Below are 26409 nucleotides of genomic sequence, written 5' to 3'. Positions count from 1 at the left end.
CTGGTCCTATAGTTTTTATTTCAGCCATATGAAACAAATACAGCAGCACAAATCTGCAGCAGATTGTAAAATAACAGGTTGTACGAAAAAAATAATAATAATAATAAAAAAAAGGATATATAACACTTCATTAGGGATAAAAAGGAGAGTTTTAATAGCAAAATTAAGAAAACAAATCCAGGTGAGGACAAATGTAATAAAATGCTCTTAGGTTTTGAAAGGTTAACAAATTTGAATTTTAAGAACATTATGGGTTCAGTCTCCAGGTCCCCAGAGTTTTCATGTTCTCACTGTGTCTGGGTTAAACAACAGGTCAGATCCTCCAGTTAAATGAGTCCGGACCAAGACGAGCTCAAGATCTGGAGATGGGTCCTCAGAAGTTGGGTCAAATACACTGAATTCTCCTAACAAGGAAATAATAAAGTGTACCTTAACTTGGTTTGCATGTTTTTAAATTGCATTGAGTATTTTCTTCACTTACTTCATTTATATTTTTTCTTTCTGGTGAAGTTTATTATTTTACTTTAGTTAGGGTGACCATATTTCCATTTGTGAAAACCCGGACACCTTACCGGGGTGGGAGGTGGGGCCTCGACATTAAGCTACAGTCGTCCCTCGCTATATCGCGGTTCACCTTTTGCGGTCTCACTGTTTTGCAGATTTTTTTTTCTTTTTAAAAACACACGGGTGGGTCAGGTCTAAACCAGGACTAATCTTGGACTTAAGAGAGAGAACGCCGAGCAGTTTGTCCACAAAGAGCAATCGGGCAATTGGCGCGTTTACCTCTGTGAGATGAGGAGCTCTCCGTCAGTCCTTTCTCCTGCTGTCACCTCCGAGCCCGTCCCAGCAGTGAGTCCTGTTTCAGTTCTGGTTTAGTGCTAGTTCAGTCCTGGTTTAGTCCTCCTCTTCAGTCCTGGAATCAGTCCTAGGTTAGTCCTGGGTTAGTCCTGGTTCAGTCTTGGTTCAGTCCGTGGCGTACGCACTGCAAAAATTTGATATAATCTCGGGTTAACGGGCAGGTGTGGTCCTGTACTGCGCAGGTCAGGGTCTCCAAAAATGGACCTGTGCAGGACTCTGCGCTGTAGGCTCCATTATAGAATAAATTAATCTTCAGTTCTTTACATAAAAAAGGAGGAAAATAACAAAAGGATGACAGCAGCAATAAGTTTTAAGAAGGATGTAAAAAGGGTTACACCTGTCCTGTCTGAAAAAAGTGTATAAAGTTTGTGGTGAGGGGTTTTACAGACTTAACACAGATATAATAATTGTAAAATATAAAGTTGACTACTTCCTGGATTTCACCTATCGCGGGTTATTTTTAGAACGTAACCCCCGCGATAAACAAGGGACCGCTGTACTCTCACCTCACAACCTGTGCACATGGACTCCCACTTGTCCCGTGATGGAATGGGATGGAAAACTGAGAATTTTTCATACAAGTCACTGTTAAATGTGCATTTGTGTTTCGGTATGTTGCAGACTGACCCTTCTGAGTCACAGATGCAGAGCCGCTGAATTTAATGCCCCCAATGAACGGTAAGGAAAACCTGGACATTTGCATGACTTAAAAAAAAAAAAATCGGGACGCCCAGGACAGGATGCAAAATACAGACATGTCCGGGGAAAAACGGACGTTTGGTCACCCTAACTTTAGCTGTACGAGACAAATTCCAAGAAAAAAACATGTCTTCTCTAAATCCTACAGGTAAAACCAATCCAGAGATGGTAGTCAAATCAAACACATTCTCATACGCGTGGGCTGACGGGGGCGAGCGCTGAAGGTCACAGAGGGAGCGCTTGATTCGATCATGGGGACGACACGGGCGGGTACAGCCGTACACACCCGCCACAGATTTGACAAGGTTAGTTAATCTGGTGTCACGCTAAAGGACTGTCTGCCCTCCACCTCTCCTCCTCCTCTCATCCCTCCACCTCTCGTCCTCCTCTCCTCCTCTCCTCCCTCCCTCCACCCCGTGTGTCCAAGTGGATTAAACTACAAGTGTGTTTTAGCACAGAGCTGTGGCTTCAGTTAACCTTGGGATTGAGGCTGAACTCTGAAGCATGGCAAGAATTTCAGCAAAATCGAATCAGTGAACAAGAAAAAAATGGATGTTTATATTTCATTTTCCCAAAAGTACAAAGCCAATAGAAAGGAGCTGAACAAGAGCGTACATCTGAATGAATACCAAAAAGCAGGGAGGTGCTACGCAAAGTTATGCTCTAAAAAGTTCCTATTTGGGCTGTGTCAGATGAAGAGGAGGGGGTCAGAGGAGCAGAGGAGAGCCGATAATCAGAAGAGCACAGGAGAGGGTCAGAGGAGCAAAGAGAGGGTCAAAGGAGCAAAGAGAAGGTCAGAGGAGCAAAGAGAAGGTCAGAGGAGCAAAGAGAGGGTCAGATGGAGCAGAGGAGAGAGTCAGAGGTCAGATGGAGCAGAGGAGAGGGTCAGATGAAAAGGCTTCCACAGGCTCCTCCTCTTGTATCTCACAGCTCACTTCTGCCTTCTGGAGATAGAGTAGTGTAGTTTGTAACGTAATCCATTAAATTACTTAAAGTGAGTAACGTAATCTGAATACTTTGGATTACTTGCTTTGATGTAGAGAAGCAAAGACGAGGAAATCGTAACATAAGTCTGATAAAAGACAATAAAAAAGCCCAGTCTTTACTTAACTGTATTAAAAATATTATTCATAGAAGAGGAGGAGACACGCAGCATGGTTAAGTCTTGTTAAATCCTGTTTTAGACCTGGTTTGGTCTTGGTTTAGTCCTGGTTTATTCCTGGTTTAGTTCTGCTTTAGACCTGGTTTAGACCTGGTTTGGACCTGGTTTTTGTCCTGTTTTAGTCCTAGTTTAGACCTGGTTTTAGACCAGGTTTAAAACTGGTTTGGCCCTGGGTTTAGACCTGGTTTAGTGTCCCTCAATAAGTGGAATTACTGAAAAAAAAAAAAAAAAAAAGGGAATACCCCGAAATGTGAAAACAGGAAAATACGACCGTGTAATCCATTTATTTCAACAAAGTAACTGTAATCCAATTACCACTGACTGAAACAGTAAATGTAACCGAATACAGTTCCTCGTAATTTGTACTCTGATTACATAACTCCGGTACATGTAATCTGTTACTCCCCAACACTGAAGAGATATCCCAGGAGACTGAAAAATATGGTGGATTCCTGCTAAATCAATGAAGCACTAAACTGTTCATCTGAGGGGAAAGAAATGTGGTTTTATTTGTTCATGACGGTGGCCAATGAGCTCCTTCATTTCACAGAGGTCACTGAAAAAACTAATCGGATTGGGCGATTATATTTGGCCGGGCTTGAGATGCAACCAATGGAGTAGAGGCTGATGTCAGTCTGTATCAAAAATGACAGAGATTTTGGCTAATATTCAAGAATGTATTTCAACAAAAATACAATTAATACAAAACATGGATGAACAGGAACATTTATGTATTTATTTACTTATTTATTTATGAAACTGAAGACCCAGCAGACACATCAGAACTGCAGCAAGTATCCAGAGTAATGCACGAAATGACTCCTCGTGCCACAGATGATGACGAGTGGGTTCGAAGGAGGAAAGATTTAATATTTTTAATTGGACTTAAAAGCCTTAATCAAAGAGTACATTACGAGGCCTGTCTTAATTCTCAGCTTTTTGCAAATGCATAGCTTCATTTATGAAATCAGACAACTGTATGTGACAACTCTATTATAGTTTAATTAACCGTGAGCGGCACACTTCATTAGTCCTAATATATGACCTTCTTCTGGGAGGTTTATTGAAGTGTGCGTTTCCAACACCTGTGAGACACAACCTCCTGTGCTCCTGACGTCTGTTTGTCTTTCACTTTACCAACGACATTTTCACAACTTTATGAGATTGTATTCATTAATCATCATCATATTTTAAAAGTAACATTTCTGTAAATTCAGATTGTGATTTTTGATTTCTAACTACACACACGTGTCTGTCAGAGTGGTGGTAATCACAGTGCACTTTGATATTTGTGTGTAAACGATGGTTCTGTCCTGTTTGCCCACTTCATTACACTCTAACATGTATCACTATAACACACACATAATGTGCACTTAACCGGCTCACTGCGGGCTACAAAACAACCCCACAGGAGAGAGCGCTGACATGGAGGGAGGGCAGAGAGACCGGGCTGCCAAGGAGAAACGGAGAGCAAGGTACAGCCCTGGTTTGAAAATGTCATAAAACAAATGCATCTGTCTCCAGTGTCCATGTGAAACCATTATGAACAAACTGACAGAGCTGTGTGTGTGTGTGTGTGTGTGTGTATGTGTGTATGTATGTGTGTGTGTGCTTAATGTTCTCTTCACACACAGGCACAACATGCTTTTAAACACTGCCACCAACAGGCCATTCAGGGTCACTGCATTCATATGTGGAGGATACTGGAAGATTCCGGACATTGGAGCTGGGATATTGTCTAAAGTGTAATGTTCGTGGCATCTCTGTAATGCCCGGGCACACAACTCTCATCAGTATGGATTAGGGATGGGCATTCAATTAAATTTTCTTAATCGATCGTCGAGAGAATTAACGATTGATTAGCGATTAATCATTAACATTTTTTAATATAAAAATGTATCATCCTTATTATTACTATCTGCACTAATCTGCATAAATAAATTCAACTTTACGACATATAAACCGTAACCACTCTAGAGCCACATCAGCATGTTTGACATTATAATGTGTTTAACACAGCTTTGTGCAAGTCTCACAGAAACAAACCTTAAAACCACATGGCTAATTTGCATAAATTAAGTGAAGAAAAAAACACAGCTCTTGTGTCGCTGATGTGACATGACTCAATGCAGGTTAGTGTGACCAGATTTGTGTTTGTCAAAACCAGAACACGGGGGTGGGAGGTGGGGACTCGTCATCGACACTGAGTGACTCTCACCTGGTAAAACTTTTTCCCACTGGACACAGAAACATATGTGCTGCTTTATACACTGTGCACATGGACTCACACTTGTCCTGAACGCAACGGAAAGCGTGGAATTTCTTGTACAAGTCACCGTTAAATACGCATTTGTGCTTTGGCACGTTGCAGACTGACCCACTGTTTGTGTCTCGCTCCTTCTGAGTGCAGAGACATATGTACAGACCTGTTTGTCCCCAGACACGGACGTTTGGTCACCCTACGCTACACACAGCAACCTACATTCCGTTTGTCGATTAAAATGAATGTAATCGATGAAATTCTTAATGATCAATTATCGATTAATCAACTAATCATGCCCATCCCTAGTATAGATCGCTGTGTGTGTAAGTGTAAAGAAGAGTACGTACCCTGGCAGTGTCCTCCGTTGGTGGGGTCCCCGTAGTGCCCAGGCACACAGCTCTCACAGTGAGCTCCTGTGGTGAGGTTCTCACAGCGTTCACACACACTGGTGTTGGCACAGCGGCTGTGCCCGTTACACTGGCACGCTGCAGGACACATGATCAGACAGAAGACACACGGGCTCATTTAGACAACATATAAAGGGAACAAGTGAAGAAATGAGCAAAAAGAACTATCTGTTATTACTATTTTAACTTCATAATGTACTTCTGAATACACAACTGCAAACTTAAACGAAAGGTCGTGTCGTCACACATGATCAGAGAATTTGAAGGATTTTGATTGTAATTTGCTTCTCCTTGAATTTGGGGAGGCGTGACCCAACTTTGTGTGATGTGCTCTTCCTGTGTGTGTGTGTGTGTGTGTGTGTGTGTGTGTGTGTGTCTCATCTCATTCTCCTCGTGTCTGTGGTGTGCACTTTTTGTTGCACATTTAACAATCATATAAGATGGAAAAGTCCTGTAGTGTGTGGTGGCCTTAAGCTGTTTATAAATGTACATTGTTGTTTTTACAGGATCATTTTGGGGATGGAGAACAGAGTGCAGAACATTTCAATTAAACCCACAGTACGGAACTTTTTAGCCAAAAACTAAACTAAAATAAAAGCTCGTGTGTTTGTGTTTATTGTATGGAATAACACGTGTCTTTACTGTGAGTGGGGTTGCATCTCCACAATCCTCACTCTTATTTTGGGCTTTGTACTGCTTGTTTCCATGGAAATGTTGTTTGTCTATAATACTCCACCGTATGACATAACGCTTATCTATTTCCATGAGAAATGTTCTGAAGTATGGCTTTAATTTTCTATTTTCATGGAATCATGCAGGTGACTCACCATCTCAAGAAAATGACACACTGAACCTTTTGTTTTGACATCATAGGCCCTGGCCACACTAGTGTGTATTTGAGTCGTTTTTGTTGTGTGTGCAGTGTTCGTTCACACTAATCCGATTGAAAACAGATCTGGTGCCTCCAGCTCCCACGAATTCTTCTGAGTACAGATCTGATCCATCACTGTGTGGACGCCTGAAAACACTGATACTCTGATGTAGGTCTGTGCACCGCCAAGTAATTCACCACCAAAACACTTAGAGGCCAGAATATGTGTCCATTCATATAAACGTGTGTCTGTGTGTACGACCTGCAGACGTATAATCTCTGAAAAGTTTAACATGAACCATCGCCAACACCACAGAAGCACAGAACAGACTCACCATCAGCAGAACACCCCTCTGTCACAGACAGAACACTCATATTCCACTGAGTCATGTCCTTTAGTCTGACAGAAGCTGAACCACATCAGTGCAGAATAACCAGCTGTTTATTGAGAGCTCAGTTTATGCAAATTAGCCAAGTTTTGTTTGAGTAAAACATAAACAAATATGCTCAAAGCTGTGTGGATAAAAAAGACTTGCAAACACAGAAACAACGTGTCTGGACTCAAATCGTTTCCAATATGGTGATACGGTGATTTGTTTCAGTGTAAATGTAGTCATAATGTACTTTTGGATTCACAAACTACTTTAACATGTGATTTTTGAACATACACTAGGTTCATTTGGAGTGTCCTGTACTGAGTTGTAGAGGGTAAGAATGTAAGAAACAAGACTCTGTTCCATTATAATGTGTATGTAAACGATGAAGATCATGGAATGAGTGAGTCTGATGAGAATCCTATAGCGTGTTTTACAGTATGAACCACAATAATACATGATAATTGTATTCTTCCTCCGCACGTTCACTTTTGACATCCACATGAGCGTGATTATGTTTTTAATCCACTCCAGCAGCTCTGACAGACAGATGCAAAACTCTGGACTAATGAATACGAGAGAAGTGTGGAGTGGTGTAAACGTGGACTGTGTAAATCTGCTGTTTGGGTCACACCTTTTCAAAACTTTTCTTGATTGAGTTTAACTGTCTTATGAAATTGGATGGTTTTGGCACTGAAGCCGTCATTATGATGATTATTAGACCAGAAAGTAAGTAAGGATTTATTTATGCTTTTCACACATAAAATGTTTCATACCAGTGGAGGCAGCACTTCTGAATTGTTGTGTGTGTGTGTGTGTGTGTCTAGTTGTTTCACCAAACGAGACTCATACTGTTTGTTTTGATTGTACTGAAAAACATGCGTCCTTACTCTGAGGTGGCTTGCATCTCCACAAACCTGACTCTTATTTGGCCTGGAAGATGGCCTCTCCTGCTTGTTTCCATGGAAATGTTGTTCCTTTGTCCCTTTTCACATCATCATCTGCACGGAGCATGTTCCAACTTTGTATTTCCATGGACTCATGCAGGTGATGGCCTCTTCACAAAGTTACGTGGTGTTGCTTTAATTATCATTAAATGCTTCCATATTGTAAAGGAATGATCACATGCTCCTCACCAGGACACTGTATGAAGCTCCAGTAGAATCCTCTCTCTGCGTCACACAGACTCTGGTCCAGCTCCATGTGAAAGGCCCTCAGTCCTGGAGCCCCGGGCCCTTGTCTGCTGCTGGAGGTCAGGGGCCTCAGGGGCCCTCTGTAGGAGCCCTCCATACACACGCCTCTCCCAGTGTCAGAGGGGTCACCACACCAGCCGCACTGCGCCCTCTGCAGGCACTCGGAGCAGGTGCGCAGGGCGGAGCAGGTCTCAGCTGCAGAGCACACAGAGAAACACAGTCTGAGTCTGTTTGAAATCATCATTCTGAACATTTGAATTCTCACTACAACTGGAAAACTACACAGTACTCTGTTTGTTCAGGCATTAGTATGTCAAAAGTCAAAAGTTATTTTCTCAATGTTAGATGTGGGAAAAGCTATTATGAGCTTTTTCACCATTCTTGTTGAATCATTATTTTATTTTTGTATATTTCATTTTAAAAAAGGAATTCAGCAATTCATTTTGAAAAGGGAACTGTTCACCCAACGTTTCCCATCTAAATAATGTTTTCACTGAAAGTATTCATTTAAATGAGAACATGCTGAACACATTTTGAAATGGTCTTTTTATGAGAGAATAAAGCTGGTATGTGTGTTCATAAAATCACACTTTTTGACATTACTGGTGTGGTTGATCATTTGACCTCTGGCTGCTGCACACAAAGTAAGTTGCTCAGTGACACAAGAATGATCTCAAGTGAGGTTCAAACCAGCAACCCCTCATATGTTCAGCTTCATATACATATATGTTTTTTCTAATATAAAACTTTACATGCTGAAAAATAACACAGCATGTGGTGTTGGAAAGTCCTATTTAACCCCAGTCACAGTGTTGTATTTGATCTGAAAACACTGGTGCTTCAGTGTGTGTGTGGACCCTGTGTGTGGACCCCGTGTGTGGACCCCGTGTGTGGACCCCGTGTGTGGACCCCGTGTGTGGACCCTGTGCGTTAGAGGAGATTGTCTTTGGCTGTGAGTGGTGCAGAGGGGCAGACGTGCAGAGGAACATTTGTATTCTGAGCTCAGCGCTGACATTCACACAGACCACTGGAAATTAGAAGCGACACGAGGCTGTAATGGCCCCGCACCGGCTCCATGTAAAACACACATCCACAGAACGCACACAGAATAACAGACTGGAGCTGCGACGAGGGCAGCAGGAAGGGGAGAGGGAGGGTGTGGACAGACGTTTAATGCCATACTATGGATCATTCCAGGTAAGCCAAAAATCCAACAAGATGCACTGGCTGAAGTCAGGGTGACAGACTATGACCAGTGACAACTGTGTCATGACCGGGGTCTCAAACCTGCAACCTTAGTTTTCCCACACATGAGATGTGAGCTCTACACTAGAGCGTACACAGGACATAAAGAGCTCTACATGCTCTTCGTCTGGAGTGGTTTCTCTGCTCACATACACAGGTTGAACTGGTGCCAGCTGTGAAGAACACAGCATGATGGGAAAGATAACATGCAAGATTCAGACAAACGTGTTGAGCGGGATTTAAACTGAGATCCTCAGAATAGTTCAGTGTCTCACCTCCTGACGGTGTCTTAGACATGATCTGAAGGACGAGCAGAGGATGGAGGAATCAGAGCGTCAGTAACCAAAGTGAAACATGTTTTCTGTGAGTATAGCATTTTGAAAACAATAAAAGGTAACATGGTGATGTAAATATGTTATGTGTTACAGTTAATATGTTATGTGTTACAGTTAATATGTTACGTGTTACAGTTAATATGTTACGTGTTACAGTTAATATGTTACGTGTTACAGTTAATATGTTACGTGTTACAGTTAATATGTTACGTATTACAGTTAATATGTTATGTGTTACAGTTAATATGTTATGTGTTACAGTTAATGCCCTACAGAAGTGTAGTACCCCTCGTGAATTTTCATAGGATTAGCATTGCACGTTTATTTGGAGATGTCATTTTAGGAGTTTAGGAGTACTCCAGCTCCACTGGCAGAATAGTCTATTAGCCTGCACCTGTTTATCCATCAGGCCTGCTCACATTTAAAACTGCTATTTCCCTAACACCATATGTTTGATCTGAACACGGTTATTCATGTGATTAAAACGGGCACAGAGCCACAGATGTCTGCTGCTGCTGCTGCTGCTGGTGCTGCCTGGGGATGCGCTTCTTAAAGGTCCAGGTTCAAAGTCTGGTTCTGGTCTGGTTCTTCTCCATAGCTTGGAGCTCAGCAGGGGTCACACACACACACACAGCCTGCAGCGGCCTCTCATATCCGGCCTGTTTGTAGCTCACACACGCCCCAAACACACTAAACTGTGGGCTCTTTGTAGCACCGACCTTTTACTCACACTGCATCTAAACAAGCTTCACATACGTGTGTTTTATATTTGAGCAAACATGATTTCTCCAAGTTAAACAATTGTGCTATAAACGATTCATAACATCCAGAAGAGCTTAAACGGAACCTTATGTATCCTGCGCTCTAACAGTTTTTATAAAGGTTACTGCAATCACAACTGAACCTGTGTTGTCTTAACCTGCAGATAGAGGACGTGTACAAGTGCAGAAAGAGCCACTGTCTGTGTGCTTCACGTGAAGTTGCAGCACTAGTTAGTGATGTTGTCAGTGCACTAAAACAGTTTATCTGTGTATAAAATAAGATCTGCTGCTAAATTAACTTTAGTTAATAGGATACGTCTTAATGGTCCATATGTGTGAAATGCAGGTGTTAGTAAATGATGAGAAGAAATGTCCCAAACTTCAGTGGCTGGAGTTCCAGTCATACCTGATGGACACACCAAGCCCCTAGACACTGAAATAATCCAAGACATGACAGAGGCTCTTTCTGCAGACAACATGTGCACTAGAGTGAGGATCGTCAGTCTGATAATCTCTCTGTAGGTTTGGATCTGTTTCACCTTCTTTCTGCACCCATGTGAGGGTTCTATGTGAAGGTTCTATGTGACTCCCATTCTTGTAGCAGAGACTTTGTTGCTGATTGGTGGAAGCTCTGTATTTGGAAAGGAATTCTGCCATTTGATCATGAACACTGTTCTCAGGATTTGTGCAGTGGCTCAGGGGGTCTTTCCTTCCTGAGGGGTGGTCAGCTGCAGAGATCGTCTGTGTCTGTAGGCCCAAACTGCACATGGGCCCGATGCTCTGGAGTTAGAAACACATCCTCTGGCTCAAAGTGCAGAAGGGAAGGATTCTGTTTCCTCACTGGACAGTCAGCTGGATGTGACCACACAACAGTGGAAGAGAGTAAAAGCTCTTTTGAGTAAAGTTCTACAGCTCAGTAAACCAAACTAGTAACGAGTTTCATCACCAAAGAAGCACCAAGACGAACAACCAAAGGATCATAGAGTGGAGAAACGCCCATGGTGATTATAAGCTTTGTCAAGCCTCATGGATTACACAACACACAGTAATGTTACTTTAAAATGTACTCCAAATGATCACTAATACTATGCCGATTGATCAATGTACCACAGTTGTAGTAAAAGTAGGCTTGTTAAATATGAAATAGATCTTTAAGGAAGAGGAGAGAAAAGCCTTTACATTTACAGATTTGGCAGCACAAACAGAAGCTCTCTCTCGTCTCCCTCTCTGCTCTGACTAGAACAATACACTCTCATTTGTAATTGTGGGCATATTTGTGTGAGACTAAAATAACCAGGAGCAGGTCTGACACGTGCTCTGTACTCTCTGTAGTCTCTGGAGCCTTATCTGCTGCGTACAAAGATCCATCCTCACACTGGACGTTTTGTCTTGTGGTGTGTGCACAGCCCGAGCGCTCGGCTCACACACCGCAGCAGTCCTGGGTGGCACGCATTGTCTGCCTGGATCTGCCGCCATCCATTAGCCACTAAAGCTAGCTGACAGTTAGCACGTGTGAAGCTTGTAGCATACAGATCTGGTTGGTGCTTTACACAATACATCAAGTGGAAGGACCATAAGCTGCACAGCAAATCTGTTACAGGGTTAGTTCTTATTTAGTCCTCATATGTGTAGCGTGAGTCGTACACATGATCAGTGTGAAACGGCTCTCACTTAAAGTGGTCAGGACGCTCAAGCGAATCTTTCAAACTGATTGGTCGAAGCGTCACAACAGCAAAACAAGACGAGAAATATATATTTGTGCAGCTGAGAGAGCACACCAAGCATCCTAATCAGAGTTTGAGTTTATAGAAGAACTTTTCACAACTTTCAGAGGCCTGACTATTTTCCTCACGGTACTGCTAACAACAACTAGCATGCCAACAGGCGTACTTCCTAATTCATGGATGATGAAAAACACTTGATAATGAGATGCAGACAGCACACACTGGTCTCATGTCTCATGGTCTATGAGCTGCTTCTACGACAACTTCACACTACTGTACAACTTCACAGAGACAAGCAGGTATGTGCCACCACCAGAGAAGGCAAGTTCATCTTTAATTTGATCTTTTTTGTCGTGCCTTAAGAATGCCTCATCTTGTCTAATCTCCAAAGCAGGGATGGGCATTCGATGAAATTTTCTTAATTATCGATTAATCATTAACGTTTTTATATTAAAATGATCATCATTATTATTATTATTATCTGCACAACTAATCTGCATAAATAAATTCAACTTTACGACATATAAACCGTAACGACTCTAGAGCCACATCAGCCCGTTTCACATTAGAATGTGTTTAATGCAGCTTTGCGCAAGACTCACAGAAACTAAACTTAAAACCACATGGCTCATTTGCATAAACTAAGAGGAGAAAGAAAAAAACAGCTCTTGTGTTGCTGATGCTGTTCAGCTTCTGTCAGATTAAAAGACACGACTCAGTGGAATACAGGTTATTGTGACCAGATTTGCGTTTGTCAAAACCAGGACACCGTACGGGGGGAGGGAGGTGGGGACTCGTCATTGACATTGTGCGACTCTCACCTGGTAAAGTTTTTTCCCACTGGACACCGACACATAAGCGCTGCTTTTACACTGTGCACATGGCCTCCCACTTGTCCCGACCGGAATGGAAAGTGTGGAATTTCTTGTATCATCGTGAAATACACATTTGCATTTCGGCACGTTGCAGACTGACCGACTGTTTGTGTCTCGCTCCTTCTGAGTGCAGAGACACATGTACAGACCTCTGTTTGATCACACTCCGCACAGCAACCTGCATTCGGTTTGTCAATTAAAATTAACGTAATCGATGAAATTCTTAATGATTAATTATCGATTAATCGACTAATCATGCCCATCCCTATTCCAAAGGTAAAAAGGGTTGAGCCTGGTTATCACAGAGAGACTGTTGGGTAAGAAACCTGTTTCCAAGCACACAGGTGGGTAAAGAAGATCAGACATGAGATGAAAATGATCTTGGGTTACTTTTAACGATTTCAGATTTAACAGAAGGAATTAAATAGTATTTGAATCTAAAATGTTTCTAAGTAATATGTTTCACAGGCTTAATAGTGTTTCTGTAGGACCATTTTGACATAAATATTATTTAAAACAAGAATCTAAAATAGCTGTTATTGGCTGTAATAGTAAAAAACAGGGACCAGAAAGGTTGTCTAAACATCTTTGAGTGCCCATAAAAGTGCTGAATAAAACTGATCCATTATTCATTATTATGTCAAAAAGATGCACTGTACCCACCAAATAAACAAAGTCACTATACTTCACGCTCCTTTTCTTTAAACCTTGTTTCACCCTGGTTCAGGCCCGTGTCAGACCTGATTCAGTCCTGTTTTTGACTTCACTTGTTGTGGCTTGCAGCGTACAGATCTAGTAGACAGTCATTTGACAGTAGTGGCTTGTAGCATACAGATCTGCTAGGTGTGATACATAATACATCAAGTGGAGGGGCCATAAGCTGCCTTCACTTCCCCTCAGTACAGCAGCAGCGCCGAGTGAAGCAGGCAGACAGGCATCAGAGCCGATGGATGGGTGCGGAGCACGAGGAGATTGCGGAGGAGAAAATAAGGCAATTTCTCTCGGCGGAAAAACCAATATCAGTTACAACAACATAACCATCAGCCCCAGCGCTCCATGTGTGAGGCAGCCTGTGCTCAAGTGTAATCCAATCAGACAGCAGCGAGCGGAGCACAGAGGGCACACAGACACAGCCTCTGACCGCTGGGGAAAATGGGAAGTTTGATATATGCTTTTGTCTGATATTTATGAATAAAGATTACACACACAGGCCATTCTTTTACATTTTGCTCATTGTAAACCACAATATATATCTGAAAGACGTATGAATAGGTGCAGGTCCATTGACTTTCTCTCGTGTTGTAACGTTTATCCCTCATTGAAAACATGCCTGAAGAGGATTTAGATGTCATCCATGTATGTTTGAGTCTTCTAGTGATCTCTCCCAGGCCCTATTCAAACTCCCCTATAACCCACGAGCCTACGCCTATACTCTCAGAGCGTCAAAAATGTAACTGAAACAAATGAAATATTGTGTTGTTTTCAGCTAATATAGTATTTTTAAAACAATCAAAGGTAACATGGTGATCTAAATACCCCTTGTGTAATACTGACTCTTTCACCTTGTTTAACATTATTATTACAACAACCTCCAGCTGAACATCAGCAAGAAGATTGTTGTCGACTTCCAGAGAGGCCACACCCAACACCCATCAGTGACCATCAATGGTGCTGCTGTGGAGACAGTGAGCAGCACTAAACTTCTGAGGGTGCACATCAGTGAGGACCTCTCCTGATCCAACACAGCAACACTGAAGACCAGCAGCTCCTCTACTTCCTCTGGAAACTCAAGCAGACAAGTGCCTCATCACCATCATGAAAACAATCTACAGAGGAACCACTGTGAACATCCATCCACATATACACCACCCGCCTCACCTACATACACCACCCGCCTCACTCGCATATACACCACCCTCCTCACCTGCAAAGCCATCACTATTTTGAGTGATGCAAATCACCCCCCACACAATCTGTTCAGCCTGTTCAGCCTTCCTGCACCACCAGACTCACTACCAGCTTCATCCTCCAGGCTGTTAGGATGCTGAACTCTCTCCTCTCTCCAACCACGAGGCAAACAGGAAGCAGGAATCTGTGTCTCCGTGAAGAACACTTGGACTCCCCCAAAAAAAAGACTGTTTTATGCCTTGCACTATATGTCTTTTGCACCATGTACATTTATTATTATGTATTTATATGTTTGAAAGAGAGAAATTTCAATTCGTTATATGGTTCATATGAAGAATTGACAATACACTTTTTTGAACTTTTGAACTTCAAACTTTGAATATAATCTTAAACAGACACAGGGTCAACGGTAACACACTCACAGATAAATGACTTCTAAATAGGCCTCTTCAGTTACACCACTGTACAATCTGACAGTTTAATATGTGTCTCATGTTATGGCTACGTATCATATTAGAGAGTCATTGGTGGTTAAATGCACGGTGTTTGAGAGGCATTCGCTCACTCATTATTTTGATTATTATCAGGAAATGCAATAAAGTTTTCAAGTTAACAGCTAACTTTCAACTTGAGTTCAGTAAAGATTGGCATTTCCGGCGCTGAAATAATCCAAATGATTCTAGTGAAGGTGTAAGGAGTTTAAAAGCACAGTGGAACACTTCTTGTATGACATCACAAGGTGGAGCAGAGGGTTTGTGTGTTAAACATGTGTGAATGAAACAAACATTAGAACAAAGATCAGAGAACAGCCTAATACGGGCCTTTTAATCATGCGTCACCAAGTCTAAAAATACACCAGCCTAGCTCATTTGTTGTATCGAAGAACTTTGGAAAAACTAGCTGAAGTCCGTTTGTCTAAAAGTACATTTCAGATAAAGACACTACGGAGAACAATTAGTGTGGTGGCTGTTGTCTGCTGGTAGTCTGCGCTGGAGCCTCTGTCCAGGGCCCACAGAGGAGCTCATTACAGAGAGCAGCCCCCACCACATGTCCAGTGTCCACACTGCTCCTCCAGCATCGATCCACACGCACCATGACCTACTTCACTGTACATCTGTAACACACTGTCAACAAACTCACCCAACAGCTGTGTACAAGTCCAGGGATGAGACTGGGAGTAAAGATGAAAGTGAGATGAACACAGAAAATGAGTAAAGTACACAGAGTCTGCTTTAAGTTTCACAGTCCTCAGAGTCATCAGAGTCCTGGATTTACTGTCACGGTAATGCTAAAAACAACTAGCATGCTAACAGCACACTAGCATTAGGTCTACTTCCTTATTCACAGATGATGAAAACCACTTTATAACTAGACCCTAACATCTGTTTTTGTTTGTTTGTTTGTTTGTTTGTTTTTTGCATTCTAGGGCCTGTCTGTAAATGAGTAAAGGGCAGAGTTTTGTTTGAGTCAGGCTGATGTCTGCAGACCTGACGTGATGAAAAGTGCTTTAATATGCATTTACACTGTTCAGAGGGCGCCCAGAGACAACCAGAGACAACCAGAGACAACCAGAGACAACCAGAGACAACCAGAGACAACCAGAGACAACCAGAGACAACAGACAACAGAGCAACAGACAACCAGAAACAACCAGAGACAACCAGAGACAACCAGAGACAACCAGAGACAACCAGAGACAACCAGAAACAACCAGAGACAACCAGAGCAACCAGACAACCAGAAACAACCAGAAACAACCAGAGACAACCAGAGACAACCAGAGACAACCAGAGGCAACCAGAAACAACCAGAGACAACCAGAAACAACCAGAAACAACCAGAGACAACCAGAGACAACCAGAGACAACCAGAAACAACCAGAAACAACCAGACAACCAGAGACAACCAGAAACAACCAGAGACAACCAGAGACAACCAGAGGCAACCAGAAACAACCAGAAACAACCAGAGACAACCAGAAACAACCAGAGACAACCAGAGACAACCAGAAACAACCAGACAACCAGAGACAACCAGAGGCACAACCAGAGACAACCAGAAACAACCAGAGACAACCAGAGACAACCAGACAACCAGAGACAACCAGAAACAACCAGAAACAACCAGAGACAACCAGAGACAACCAGAGACAACCAGAAACAACCAGAAACAACCAGAGACAACCAGAAACAACCAGAGACAACCAGAGACAACCAGAGACAACCAGAGACAACCAGAAACAACCAGAAACAACCAGACAACCAGAAACAACCAGAACAACCAGAAACAACCAGAGACAACCAGAGAACAGAAGAGACAACCAGAAAACAACCAGAGACAAACCAGAGACAACCAGAACAACAGACAACAGACAACCAGAAACAACCAGAAACAACCAGAGGCAACCAGAGACAACCAGAGACAGTGTTTCAGTTGGTTTTATACATGAATTATACTTAAAGGATTAGTTTGCAGTTTTGTGTGGACGTGGCCATAGGTCTGTCTCGTGTGTCAGATGAAGTCTCATCAACTTCTTGTAAACAGGCCCATTATTATTGCATCTAAAAATGCTACAGAGTATGGGAACCTCCAGCCCCCTCCACCTTCTTGGTGAGTTAGTGGGTGTCACATCTGCAGTGAAAGAAGTGGCAGTAAACGTTTAGAGCAGTGGTTCCCAAACTGTGGGTAAAGGTCCAAAAGGGAAACCAAAGAATTGAATCTGAAGAATAAAATGTCTTAATCAGATGAAACATGGACAGTTTAATAAAATGCAGAAGGTGACCACTCCCATGATGATTGGAAAATGTATATTACAATATTATAGGGAAAATGTAAGTCTATAAAATGGTCCATGAAAAAACACATGTTGTGTCCCATCCAAGCGTGTGCCATGTCCCCGGTATAATATAGGGCTAAACTCTTAAACCTGCGCCGGTCCTCCTCCGTGTTGTTGACACTGGTTGCTGGTGCGTGGTGAATCGTCTAACTCAGCGTGGCTCTCCTGCCTGCGCTGGGATGAGCGGCTGCTTACATCACTCTGCCAAAGGTTGTTAGTGGTAATATGTCATTCTGAACAGGCTGGCAGTGCCAGTGTGTGTGCCCCTCTCTGTGCCCCTCTCTGTGCCTCTCTAGTGCTGCCAGGACACGCCACACTAAACAGGATTTAGCACAAGTCTGGGGAGAGTGAGGAGGAGGGCCACGAGTCTGCTCCATGCACTGTGAATATACAAGTTACAGACAGCAGGTTGATTAAAAAAAGATCCAAGTGATGCATTTCCTGAGAAATAAAGTTTATCTGCAAATTGTAAAATACAAAATCAATAAATAGAAGAAAAGAAAAATGTGAATGTAGTAAAAACAAACTAATGATTTAAGTTATGTGCCAGTGAAAATATTCTTCTGTGGGTTGGTGCAGTGTTGCAACAAGGCTGACGCTGTCACTGCTGTTTAAAAATGTTCTCTGCTTTGAAAATTGTCATAAAAACAGTGAGTCTTGATTTAAATCCAGAATGTGTCCACACGTCTGCTATAACGAATGAAGAGTTCCTTAAAACCTCTCTGGCTTCTTCCCAAACATATTCCACTGACTTTGACTGCGGGGACAGAGACGACCCACAAGAACATGCAAGAGGCTCGCCGAGGAGCTCGCTGTGGACATTTGAGATACTATAGACTTTTCACACCATATGTGGCAGCAAATGTGGCAGAAGATCTTCAGAGGAAATACTTTGAGGGAATGAACACAAGGGTCTGTTGGATTGTGTGAAATGAGCCGTTTGTTTTTCTCCATATCCCTGGAGACCGTGCAAGAGGAGCTCGCTATGGACATTTGAGATGCTACAGGTTTTTTACACCATAAGTGGCAGCAAATGCGGCAGAAGATATTCCAGAAGAAATACTCCATAAAGAGGAAATACCAGGATGAACCATTTCATTCCTGACATAAGCACCAGAGTGACGTAAAAGAAAGAGGAAACTGTGGTGTTCACCTGGACACGGCTGTGATGCTGCAGGACACAGAGGAGGGACACTTTTGGCTCTTCCTCTCCTCAAACTGCCCTGACACAGACCTGCTGACCCTCCCTGACCTGTCCTCCTGTTAAACTCACCTCAGACCTTTGACTGACACACAAAGGGACTGAGACGTGCAGTGGAAATGTTGCTGCAGCAAAACTTGAATTTCCCTCGAGATCAGTAAAGTCTCTCTCATTCTGTACTGCAGCCTAAAGAATGGTACTAGGATTGTCAAATGTACTGTAAATCAGATACTAATCGATACTGAAAGTAATATCAAAACTAGATACTCATTTGAGCAGGTATCAATACTAAAAATGTCACATTCACTGGATAGAATGAAGACGCTGTATCCGAGTATAAGTATAAGAGCACACAGGCTGGGATGCAACAATATTCAGTATAATATCAAATCTTTCGATACCGGTGTCACGATTCGATACATGTGTTCATTCGATACTCATGTCGATATGCTTGTGTCCCTCCATGCCTCTGTGTTGTCATTTATTTGGGTTTGAAAGGAAAATAGTTATAAAACTTTTGTTCTTATTTTCACAGAATAAAAATTCTGAGCTGTAAATTATTGAACCAAATGAAGTAAAACATTTCACAGATAAATTACAACTTGACAGTAGTTGTTCTGTAATATATTGTGTGTAATTGTGTGTAAAGTGTTTCATTAATGTCACAGAGTTATTATAGTATACACATTAGCAGAAAAAAAATTACATGAGATTGTTTTGGGGTTTTTTTGCATCTTAAAATGTATCGAAATTGAATCGATATCATGACCCGTGTATCGAGGTCGATGCATCCCTCGTATACACACATGGACCACTGAGGAATTACACACATATAAGACCACATGGAAATATAAGAGAAAGTACTTTCCATTTAATGTTGGAGATGACATTTTATTGTCAAAAGAAAGAGTGTTTTATTTTAATTGTCACTGTGGTATTGGAATCAGTCTTGAGTATTGAGTCTATCCCTTAGTATTGTACTGTCTAATATAATATCTATAAGAATGTCTTGTTTCATGAATGACTTGCTGGTGTGTGATTGGTGTGTGTGCACAGTGTGTCAGTGTCGTGTCTTTACCAGCACAGTCCTGCGTCTCCCACTCCAGACACTGTCCATAGGGGAAGGACAGGACGTAGGCGGAGGCGTCCACACAGCGCTGAGTGCTTCCACACCACATACACTCCATGGGCTGACCTGTGCACTGCTTACAGCCCGTCCTGAGGGAGCAGGGCAGTCTGCAGGGCCGCGGCACCGGGCTCTCCACTCGCCCTGACCAGACAGACGGACACACCATGTGAAAACAAAGCAAAGGGTCTGTACAAAATGTATTTAGTGATATTTCATCACATCACAGACCATGATTCTTTGTGGCATTTTAGAGCAGCCAGCGTGAGCTTGTCTTGTGAAACATGATAATGATCCCAATAAAAGGGTTTCAAGGTAAAGCTCCACCATATTTTACACTAATACACTGTTGTGATATTGTGATACTCTTATTTTGTTTGATTATCTGTCGTGTCTTGGCACACCCTGTAATACTGATAGTTTACAGTGACATCACACTGGGGGTTACTACATGTATGTCTATGGAGTTTGTGATCATTATGAGTCTTCAAAGTGAAAACTGTTGGCTAATGCTAGCTATCTAGTGACTGATGTTATCTGAGAAAACTTTGTTTAACAGCACAAATCTGCTCACCTGTTGAGGAGCAGAGCTTCAGACAGAGCAGTGCTTCTGTTTAGCTTCATGATGGGATTGATTTGTGCTTCACTGCTTCACTCACACAGAGTTCACACACAGTTTTCACATGACGAGATGAACATTTGTGTACATTTGTGACGTGTAGGTGGGATGAATGTGACCTGACCGTTCAGACTGAAGTCACATGTCAAAAGATCTGATATGTTTGGGTTTTAGGAGCACATATCCAAGTGTCCTGGGTCATATTTGAACAAATCTGATTTGTGTGGTTTAGACTGTCATTAAAGGATCAGATACAGGAACATAGGGGCCAAAAAATTGGATTTAGGTCACTTCAGGCTGCAGTGTGAACGGAGCCTAACACAATCTAATCCTCGGCTCAGTAATGAACCGTTTTCACTGGATATTGTTTAAATGTGAACAAGAGAAAAGAGTGACTCAATAAAACTATAAATAAGTCTCAGTAACCATGACATTAGTTTTATTATCGCTTATCCAAGCTAAGAGAGATAAGCTTTTTTGTCCCTCATGGTAATGTTTGTGTATGTCCCACAGCTGTACACACACACACACACACACACACACACACACACACACACACACACACACTGCAGCTTTCTCACAGATCAGTCCATTAGCGTTAGCGGTGCAGGGTTTAGCCTTCAGCGATGCTCCCTCCGCCCGCTCCATGTACGCACAGAACCCGGCGTCGCTCGGTTCCCCCGGTAACCAGCGCAGGCTGCTATTGGTGAACGGGGACATGTCCTCCCACGCCCAGTACGACACGTTTATCTTCCTCAGGCCGACCCAAGGGGACAGCTTCTGTAAAAAACACAACACAGCTCCACCTGTGGGTTTGGACAGGAACTACACTGTCACATGACTGAAAGACACAGATCATGTCTGAGTGTTCACCTGAGTGTCACTGACCCTCCTGTACTCTGTACTCACCTCATGCCTTCAGCTCAACTACACATGTGTTCAGTGAAAGTCATCTGAAAAGCTTTTATAAACATTTATTGAAACTGTACAGATTAAACTGTTTATTTATATTGATAGTTATAAACATATTTTTTTCAATTAGCATTGGCGGCTGGAGTTGCTGCTAGAGAAATGGTGAAAATCTGAAATATATTATAGTATTTTGGCTTGTTTTACACTTAAGAGGAGTGTTTCACTTCTGTGGGGTATGAAATGTAACATGTTGCATATTTATATCACTATTATATATATATATATATATATATATATATATATATATATATATATATATATATATATATATATATATATATAGTACTATTATGCATTAGTTTGAAAATGCCATATTTTCCCAAAGCAGCTTGTGTTTAAAGTTGGTTAAGTAGTTCCAGTTTTGTTCAGTTTTTGCTCTCAGCGTGCATCCCTCTAATGAAACTATTGCACATCACACCAGGTTTGTCAGGTTGTAGTGTATAGTTTTGTTTCACACTTTTTGTGAAGTTTATGGAGAAAGTGGTGTGGAGCAGGGTGATGTAGACTTGTGGGTGGAGCACTGGACAGAATCTCTCTGTAAGGAGGGTTTTGCGCATGTTTGTGCATCTAAAACCTCTTCAAACATGTTTTTGATGATGGAACAATGTTATAACATGGTACAAAGCTAAAATAAATAAATAAATAAATAAATGATGGTACTTTTTCAAGCAAATGAACACCAAAAAATGCAACTGAGGGACCCAAACCTTTGATATTCCAAATATGGGGAAAGTTTCACGATGGAAAGTAAAGTTCTGAAACAAAGTGAGAGACATGATTCTATTAACAGTAAATGGTCTATGAACGTACAGTCCACAAAACAAGAGCGGCACATTAGCACTGCCATCAATCTTCAATATGTGTGAACGCTTCCTTTGATGTTTAGGGGATGTTCACACAAATACATATCAAAAATGGCATTAAAGTGGGACTAAATCAGGAACTATACTAGGACTAGACCTGGATTAAAACAGGACTAGAACAGGACTAAACCAAGTCTACATCAGGGCTAAACTGGGCTTGAAAAGAGTGAATGTGCCCTTAGTCCAGTTCACATGTCTCAAGTGCAAATGACACATACCAGAAGAAACAAACTAAACACAGAATGGTGCTGTTCTCTCAAAGCAAGAAGGTTCTGGGTTCAGTTCCCAGACCATGTGTGGTTTTGTGTGCTCCATGTGTTTGGGTTGGTTTCTTCTCGAGATGATTTACTATGAAACTCACACATGTAGATCATTATTTCATATTTTGATTTGATATTAATATAAAATGGCTTGATAAAAGGTTCATTTAAATTAGAAGTGCAAAAATATTGAAAATATCGATACGCCGTGATACTACATGTGGTGATACAGTATTAATATGATGGGAGGCTGTAACAATAAATATCACCAAAAGTATATTTTTTTAAATATATTTTTTGTATATTTTACTAAACAATTTTATGACAGAACTGCATTTTTTACTGTAAACTTTTTTTATGCAGCACATTTGAAAGAGTCACTATTTTGATGATCAGTGTTGGGAAGGTTACTTTTAAAATGTAATCCCCTACAGATTACATATTCCAAAATGTAGTTTGTAACGTAATCCATTAAATTACTTAAAGTGAGTAACGTAATCTGAATACTTTGGATTACTTGGTTTGCTGAAGAGAAGCAAAGACGAGGAAATCGTAACATAAGATGTTTTATCTGCTAAAAGAAAATAAAAAGCCCAGACTTTACTTACCCAAAATAAAAATATTATTGATAGAAGACGAAGAGACACATCCACACAGCATGATTTAGTCCTGTTAAATCCTGTTTGAGACCTGGTTTAGACCTGGTTTAGACCTGGTTTAGTCCTGGTTTAGACCTGGTTTTAGTCCTGATTTAGACCTGATTTGGACCTAAATTAGACCTGGTTTTAGTCCTGGTTTAGTCCTAGTTTAGACCTAGTTGAGATCTGGTTTTAGACCTGGTTTAGTGTCTGGCAATGAGTGGAATTACCAGAAAGAAAAAAAAAGAAAAAAAAAGGGGGGGGATATAGCCCCAAATGTGAAAACAGGAAAATACCACCGTGTAATCCATTTATTTCAACAAAGTAACTGTAATCCAATTACCACTCACTGAAACATAACTGTAACTGAATACAGTTACTCATAATTTGTACTCTGATTACCTAACTCTGGTACATGTAATCTGTTACTCCCCAACACTGTTGATGATTAAAATGAGTAACATACTTTTCGGACTATAAGAAAAAAACATATATAAATCGCACCAGACTATAAGTCACACTTTTGGGGGGAAATTTATTTTATAAAATCAGGAACCAGAAACTGACATTTGATCTTGAAAGGCAAGTTCTAGTAATAACAATAGAATGAAGAACAACTGACTGAACAGGTGTTAATATTTTAATGTAACATATTAACAATTATTTAGATAACTATAGTATAAAGTACACAACAGAACAAGTTCACTAAACTCTCAATCTCACTCCAAATCACTAAATCCACTGAATTCTTCATCACTTGTGTCACTTCTGAACATCTCCGCGCAACTTCAGTCGTCCCTGAAGTCCAGGCTTTGTCATCCAGTGACTTCCAGGAAAGTTTCATGGTGCACACTTCCAGTTGCCATGAAGCTGTGTTCTCCATTCCTGCTTTCCACCAGTCCCTCACAAGTTTCTCACTCACTTCAAACTTTCTTTCTGCTGCTCGATTATCGTTTTCTGCTGCATATTTCACTACTTGCAGCAGGACAGCGGCTTATTCTGCAGGAGACATGTGCAGAAAACTGACACACAAGCCTAGAACCTCTCGCTGCTGTCAGTCTGAACATCTTAATATATAAGTCTCACCATGAAAAAAGTGTGACTTAAAGGAGAGTTTCACTGTTGACAAAAGTGCGCGTTGCATGCTGGGAATTATTTTGGTCGGCGGCAAGAAACACTAATTCAACATGACGGACGGAGCGAGAAAGCACGTAAAGGGTATTGATCCTGGTTATTTCTCCACTCTAACAGCAGAGGACCCAAGACCATTTGACCAGAAATTGGTCATAAACATCGATGGAGCCAAATCACCCTTTTCAACCCCGACAAAAGGTGGACCAAACCAAATTTCTGGTCAGAATCACCAACTACCTGGACAAATATTCACTTTGGCGACATCCACAATGACTTGGTGGAAACTCCTGGGCCATTCACAGCAGAAAAGATGAAAACCTCCAAGAGTCTCGATGTGTTGTTGAACTTGTTTTAGTCCACGGTTTGTTAGGATCTTCTACGTTTGCTCTGCGGATGTTTGAAAGCCATTTAATTCACCGTTGGCGGTTCTTTTAACTCAGAATATGAAAAATAGACATTTTCCTTCTTCCGTGCTTCTATTTGTGCATCTGATAATGCAGCAGGAATTTACCATTATCAGGGATAAATACGCGAGGTTACGCACTGTGTTTGATGCTATCCTGTTTCTTGCCTCCGACCAAAATATTTCCCAGCATGCAACGCAGGCTTTTAATAACAATGACGTCAGCTGAAACTCGCCTATAGTTGGAAAAATACTGTATATTTCATATTGTTTGTGCAGCTACTGATTTAACAAACGACTATTGTTATTTATGAAAACATCATGGACCCTGTGAGTACAGAGCTGTGGGCGGGGACAGGGGGTATAATGATGTAGGAACACTGTTATAAAATGTAACTGCACATCAGATACTTTTTTTTTTTTTTTTATTGTACCAAAATGACTATGCAACACCGCTGAATCCTACATGTATAAATTATTAAAAAAAAAATAATAATAAGATTTGTAAAAATTGCATTGTGAAAATAAGTGATTAAAGAACATGCACCAATCACTCCAAATAAAATGTGCAGTTTAAGGGGAAACAATTATAAAATGGTTAAAAGCTCTGAAAAGTTCAGATTTTGCAGGAACGGTCTGCTTTAAAGGCAATAAATCTGACTTACACAACTTTACAACAAAAACATACAACCACATGCTCTGAATCCATATATAGATTGGAACCAAAGTGAATCTGGTGCAAGCTCCGACTGTTGGACTTCTAAGAAAAACAAAGGGGAATAATGAGGCCTAATTGTGCTCTCTCAGAAGCACTGTCCCAGAAAAACTCATTAAGTGGAACAATAAGTGCCAGTTTGTGCACTCAGCCTGCTAACATCTACACCACACTCATATTCCCAATCAGAAGAATGTGGAGCAGGGCTGGAGCAAGAGGAATCCATCTGGAACTCCTCACATGTGCAAAAAGGCAAAGACGAAAAAGCCTGTATGTGATTTTCCCACGTATCAGCCTAAAATGTGTCTTGCCCCAGTACACAGATATTATATAAGCGGCTCTTGAGGTCAAAATAAGTCTGCTGTGCTCTGTCTGCATCTGATTATAACGAGTTTCATTGTCTGATAACAAGGAAGTGCACTGTTAGTATGCTAGTTGTAGCTTTACTGTGACAACAAAACTCTGCTCTGGTCTCTGGAAGGTGTGAAAAGTGTTTATAAATTCAAACTAGTGAATAATTTGAATGTACAGAACATGTGAGACAAATGAGGAGTAACTTTGGACCCTTGTAAACCGTTTTAAAATGAACCAGTTTTGTTTTTCATGTTTTAAGACGGTAACATTCACGTACAGAGACTTTAAGAGTGAATAATAATGTGCATTTTAATGTGTGAAGGGAGCTCAGTTGGTAGAAATGTTAAATCAAAAATGGAGGTGATGGTTCTACCCTTAGTACTGGCAATGCATATTACTGTTGTGCACTTGAGCAAGACACGGCCCTTGTCTTGTGTGTGTGTGTGTGTGTGTGTGTGTGTGTGCGCGCACTAGTTTGCTGTATGAGTGTAAATAGGTTCATGTAATTCTCTAGAAAGACTAATATTTATTTTATTTATTATTTTATTTATTATATTTCTTAGATTTTTTTTGTATCATCTGGTGTAGTGGTTGTATTATAAATTCAATGATT

General features: G+C 41.3%; 1 protein-coding gene across 1 annotated transcript in view; it reads right to left on the bottom strand.

Annotated features, from left to right (window-relative positions):
* Positions 1 to 26409, bottom strand: part of atrnl1a (attractin-like 1a) — a 499802-nt gene that overhangs the window by 343510 nt on the left and 129883 nt on the right. Inside the window, exons 18-21 of the mRNA XM_055162865.1 lie at positions 21021 to 21237; positions 19791 to 19976; positions 7771 to 8022; positions 5330 to 5467 (exon numbers count right to left, since the gene is read on the bottom strand). Coding sequence (XP_055018840.1) covers positions 5330 to 5467; positions 7771 to 8022; positions 19791 to 19976; positions 21021 to 21237 — 793 coding nt within the window. The remainder of the gene's footprint in view (positions 1 to 5329; positions 5468 to 7770; positions 8023 to 19790; positions 19977 to 21020; positions 21238 to 26409) is intronic.

This window comes from Boleophthalmus pectinirostris, unplaced genomic scaffold (genome assembly GCF_026225935.1).
Source record: "Boleophthalmus pectinirostris isolate CB_2022bp ecotype Guang Dong unplaced genomic scaffold, ASM2622593v1 HiC_scaffold_5, whole genome shotgun sequence".
In the NCBI taxonomy this organism is placed as follows: domain Eukaryota; kingdom Metazoa; phylum Chordata; class Actinopteri; order Gobiiformes; family Gobiidae; genus Boleophthalmus; species Boleophthalmus pectinirostris.
The sequence above is the reverse complement of the archived record's forward strand: the minus strand, read 5'-3'. Positions and strand labels throughout refer to the sequence as shown.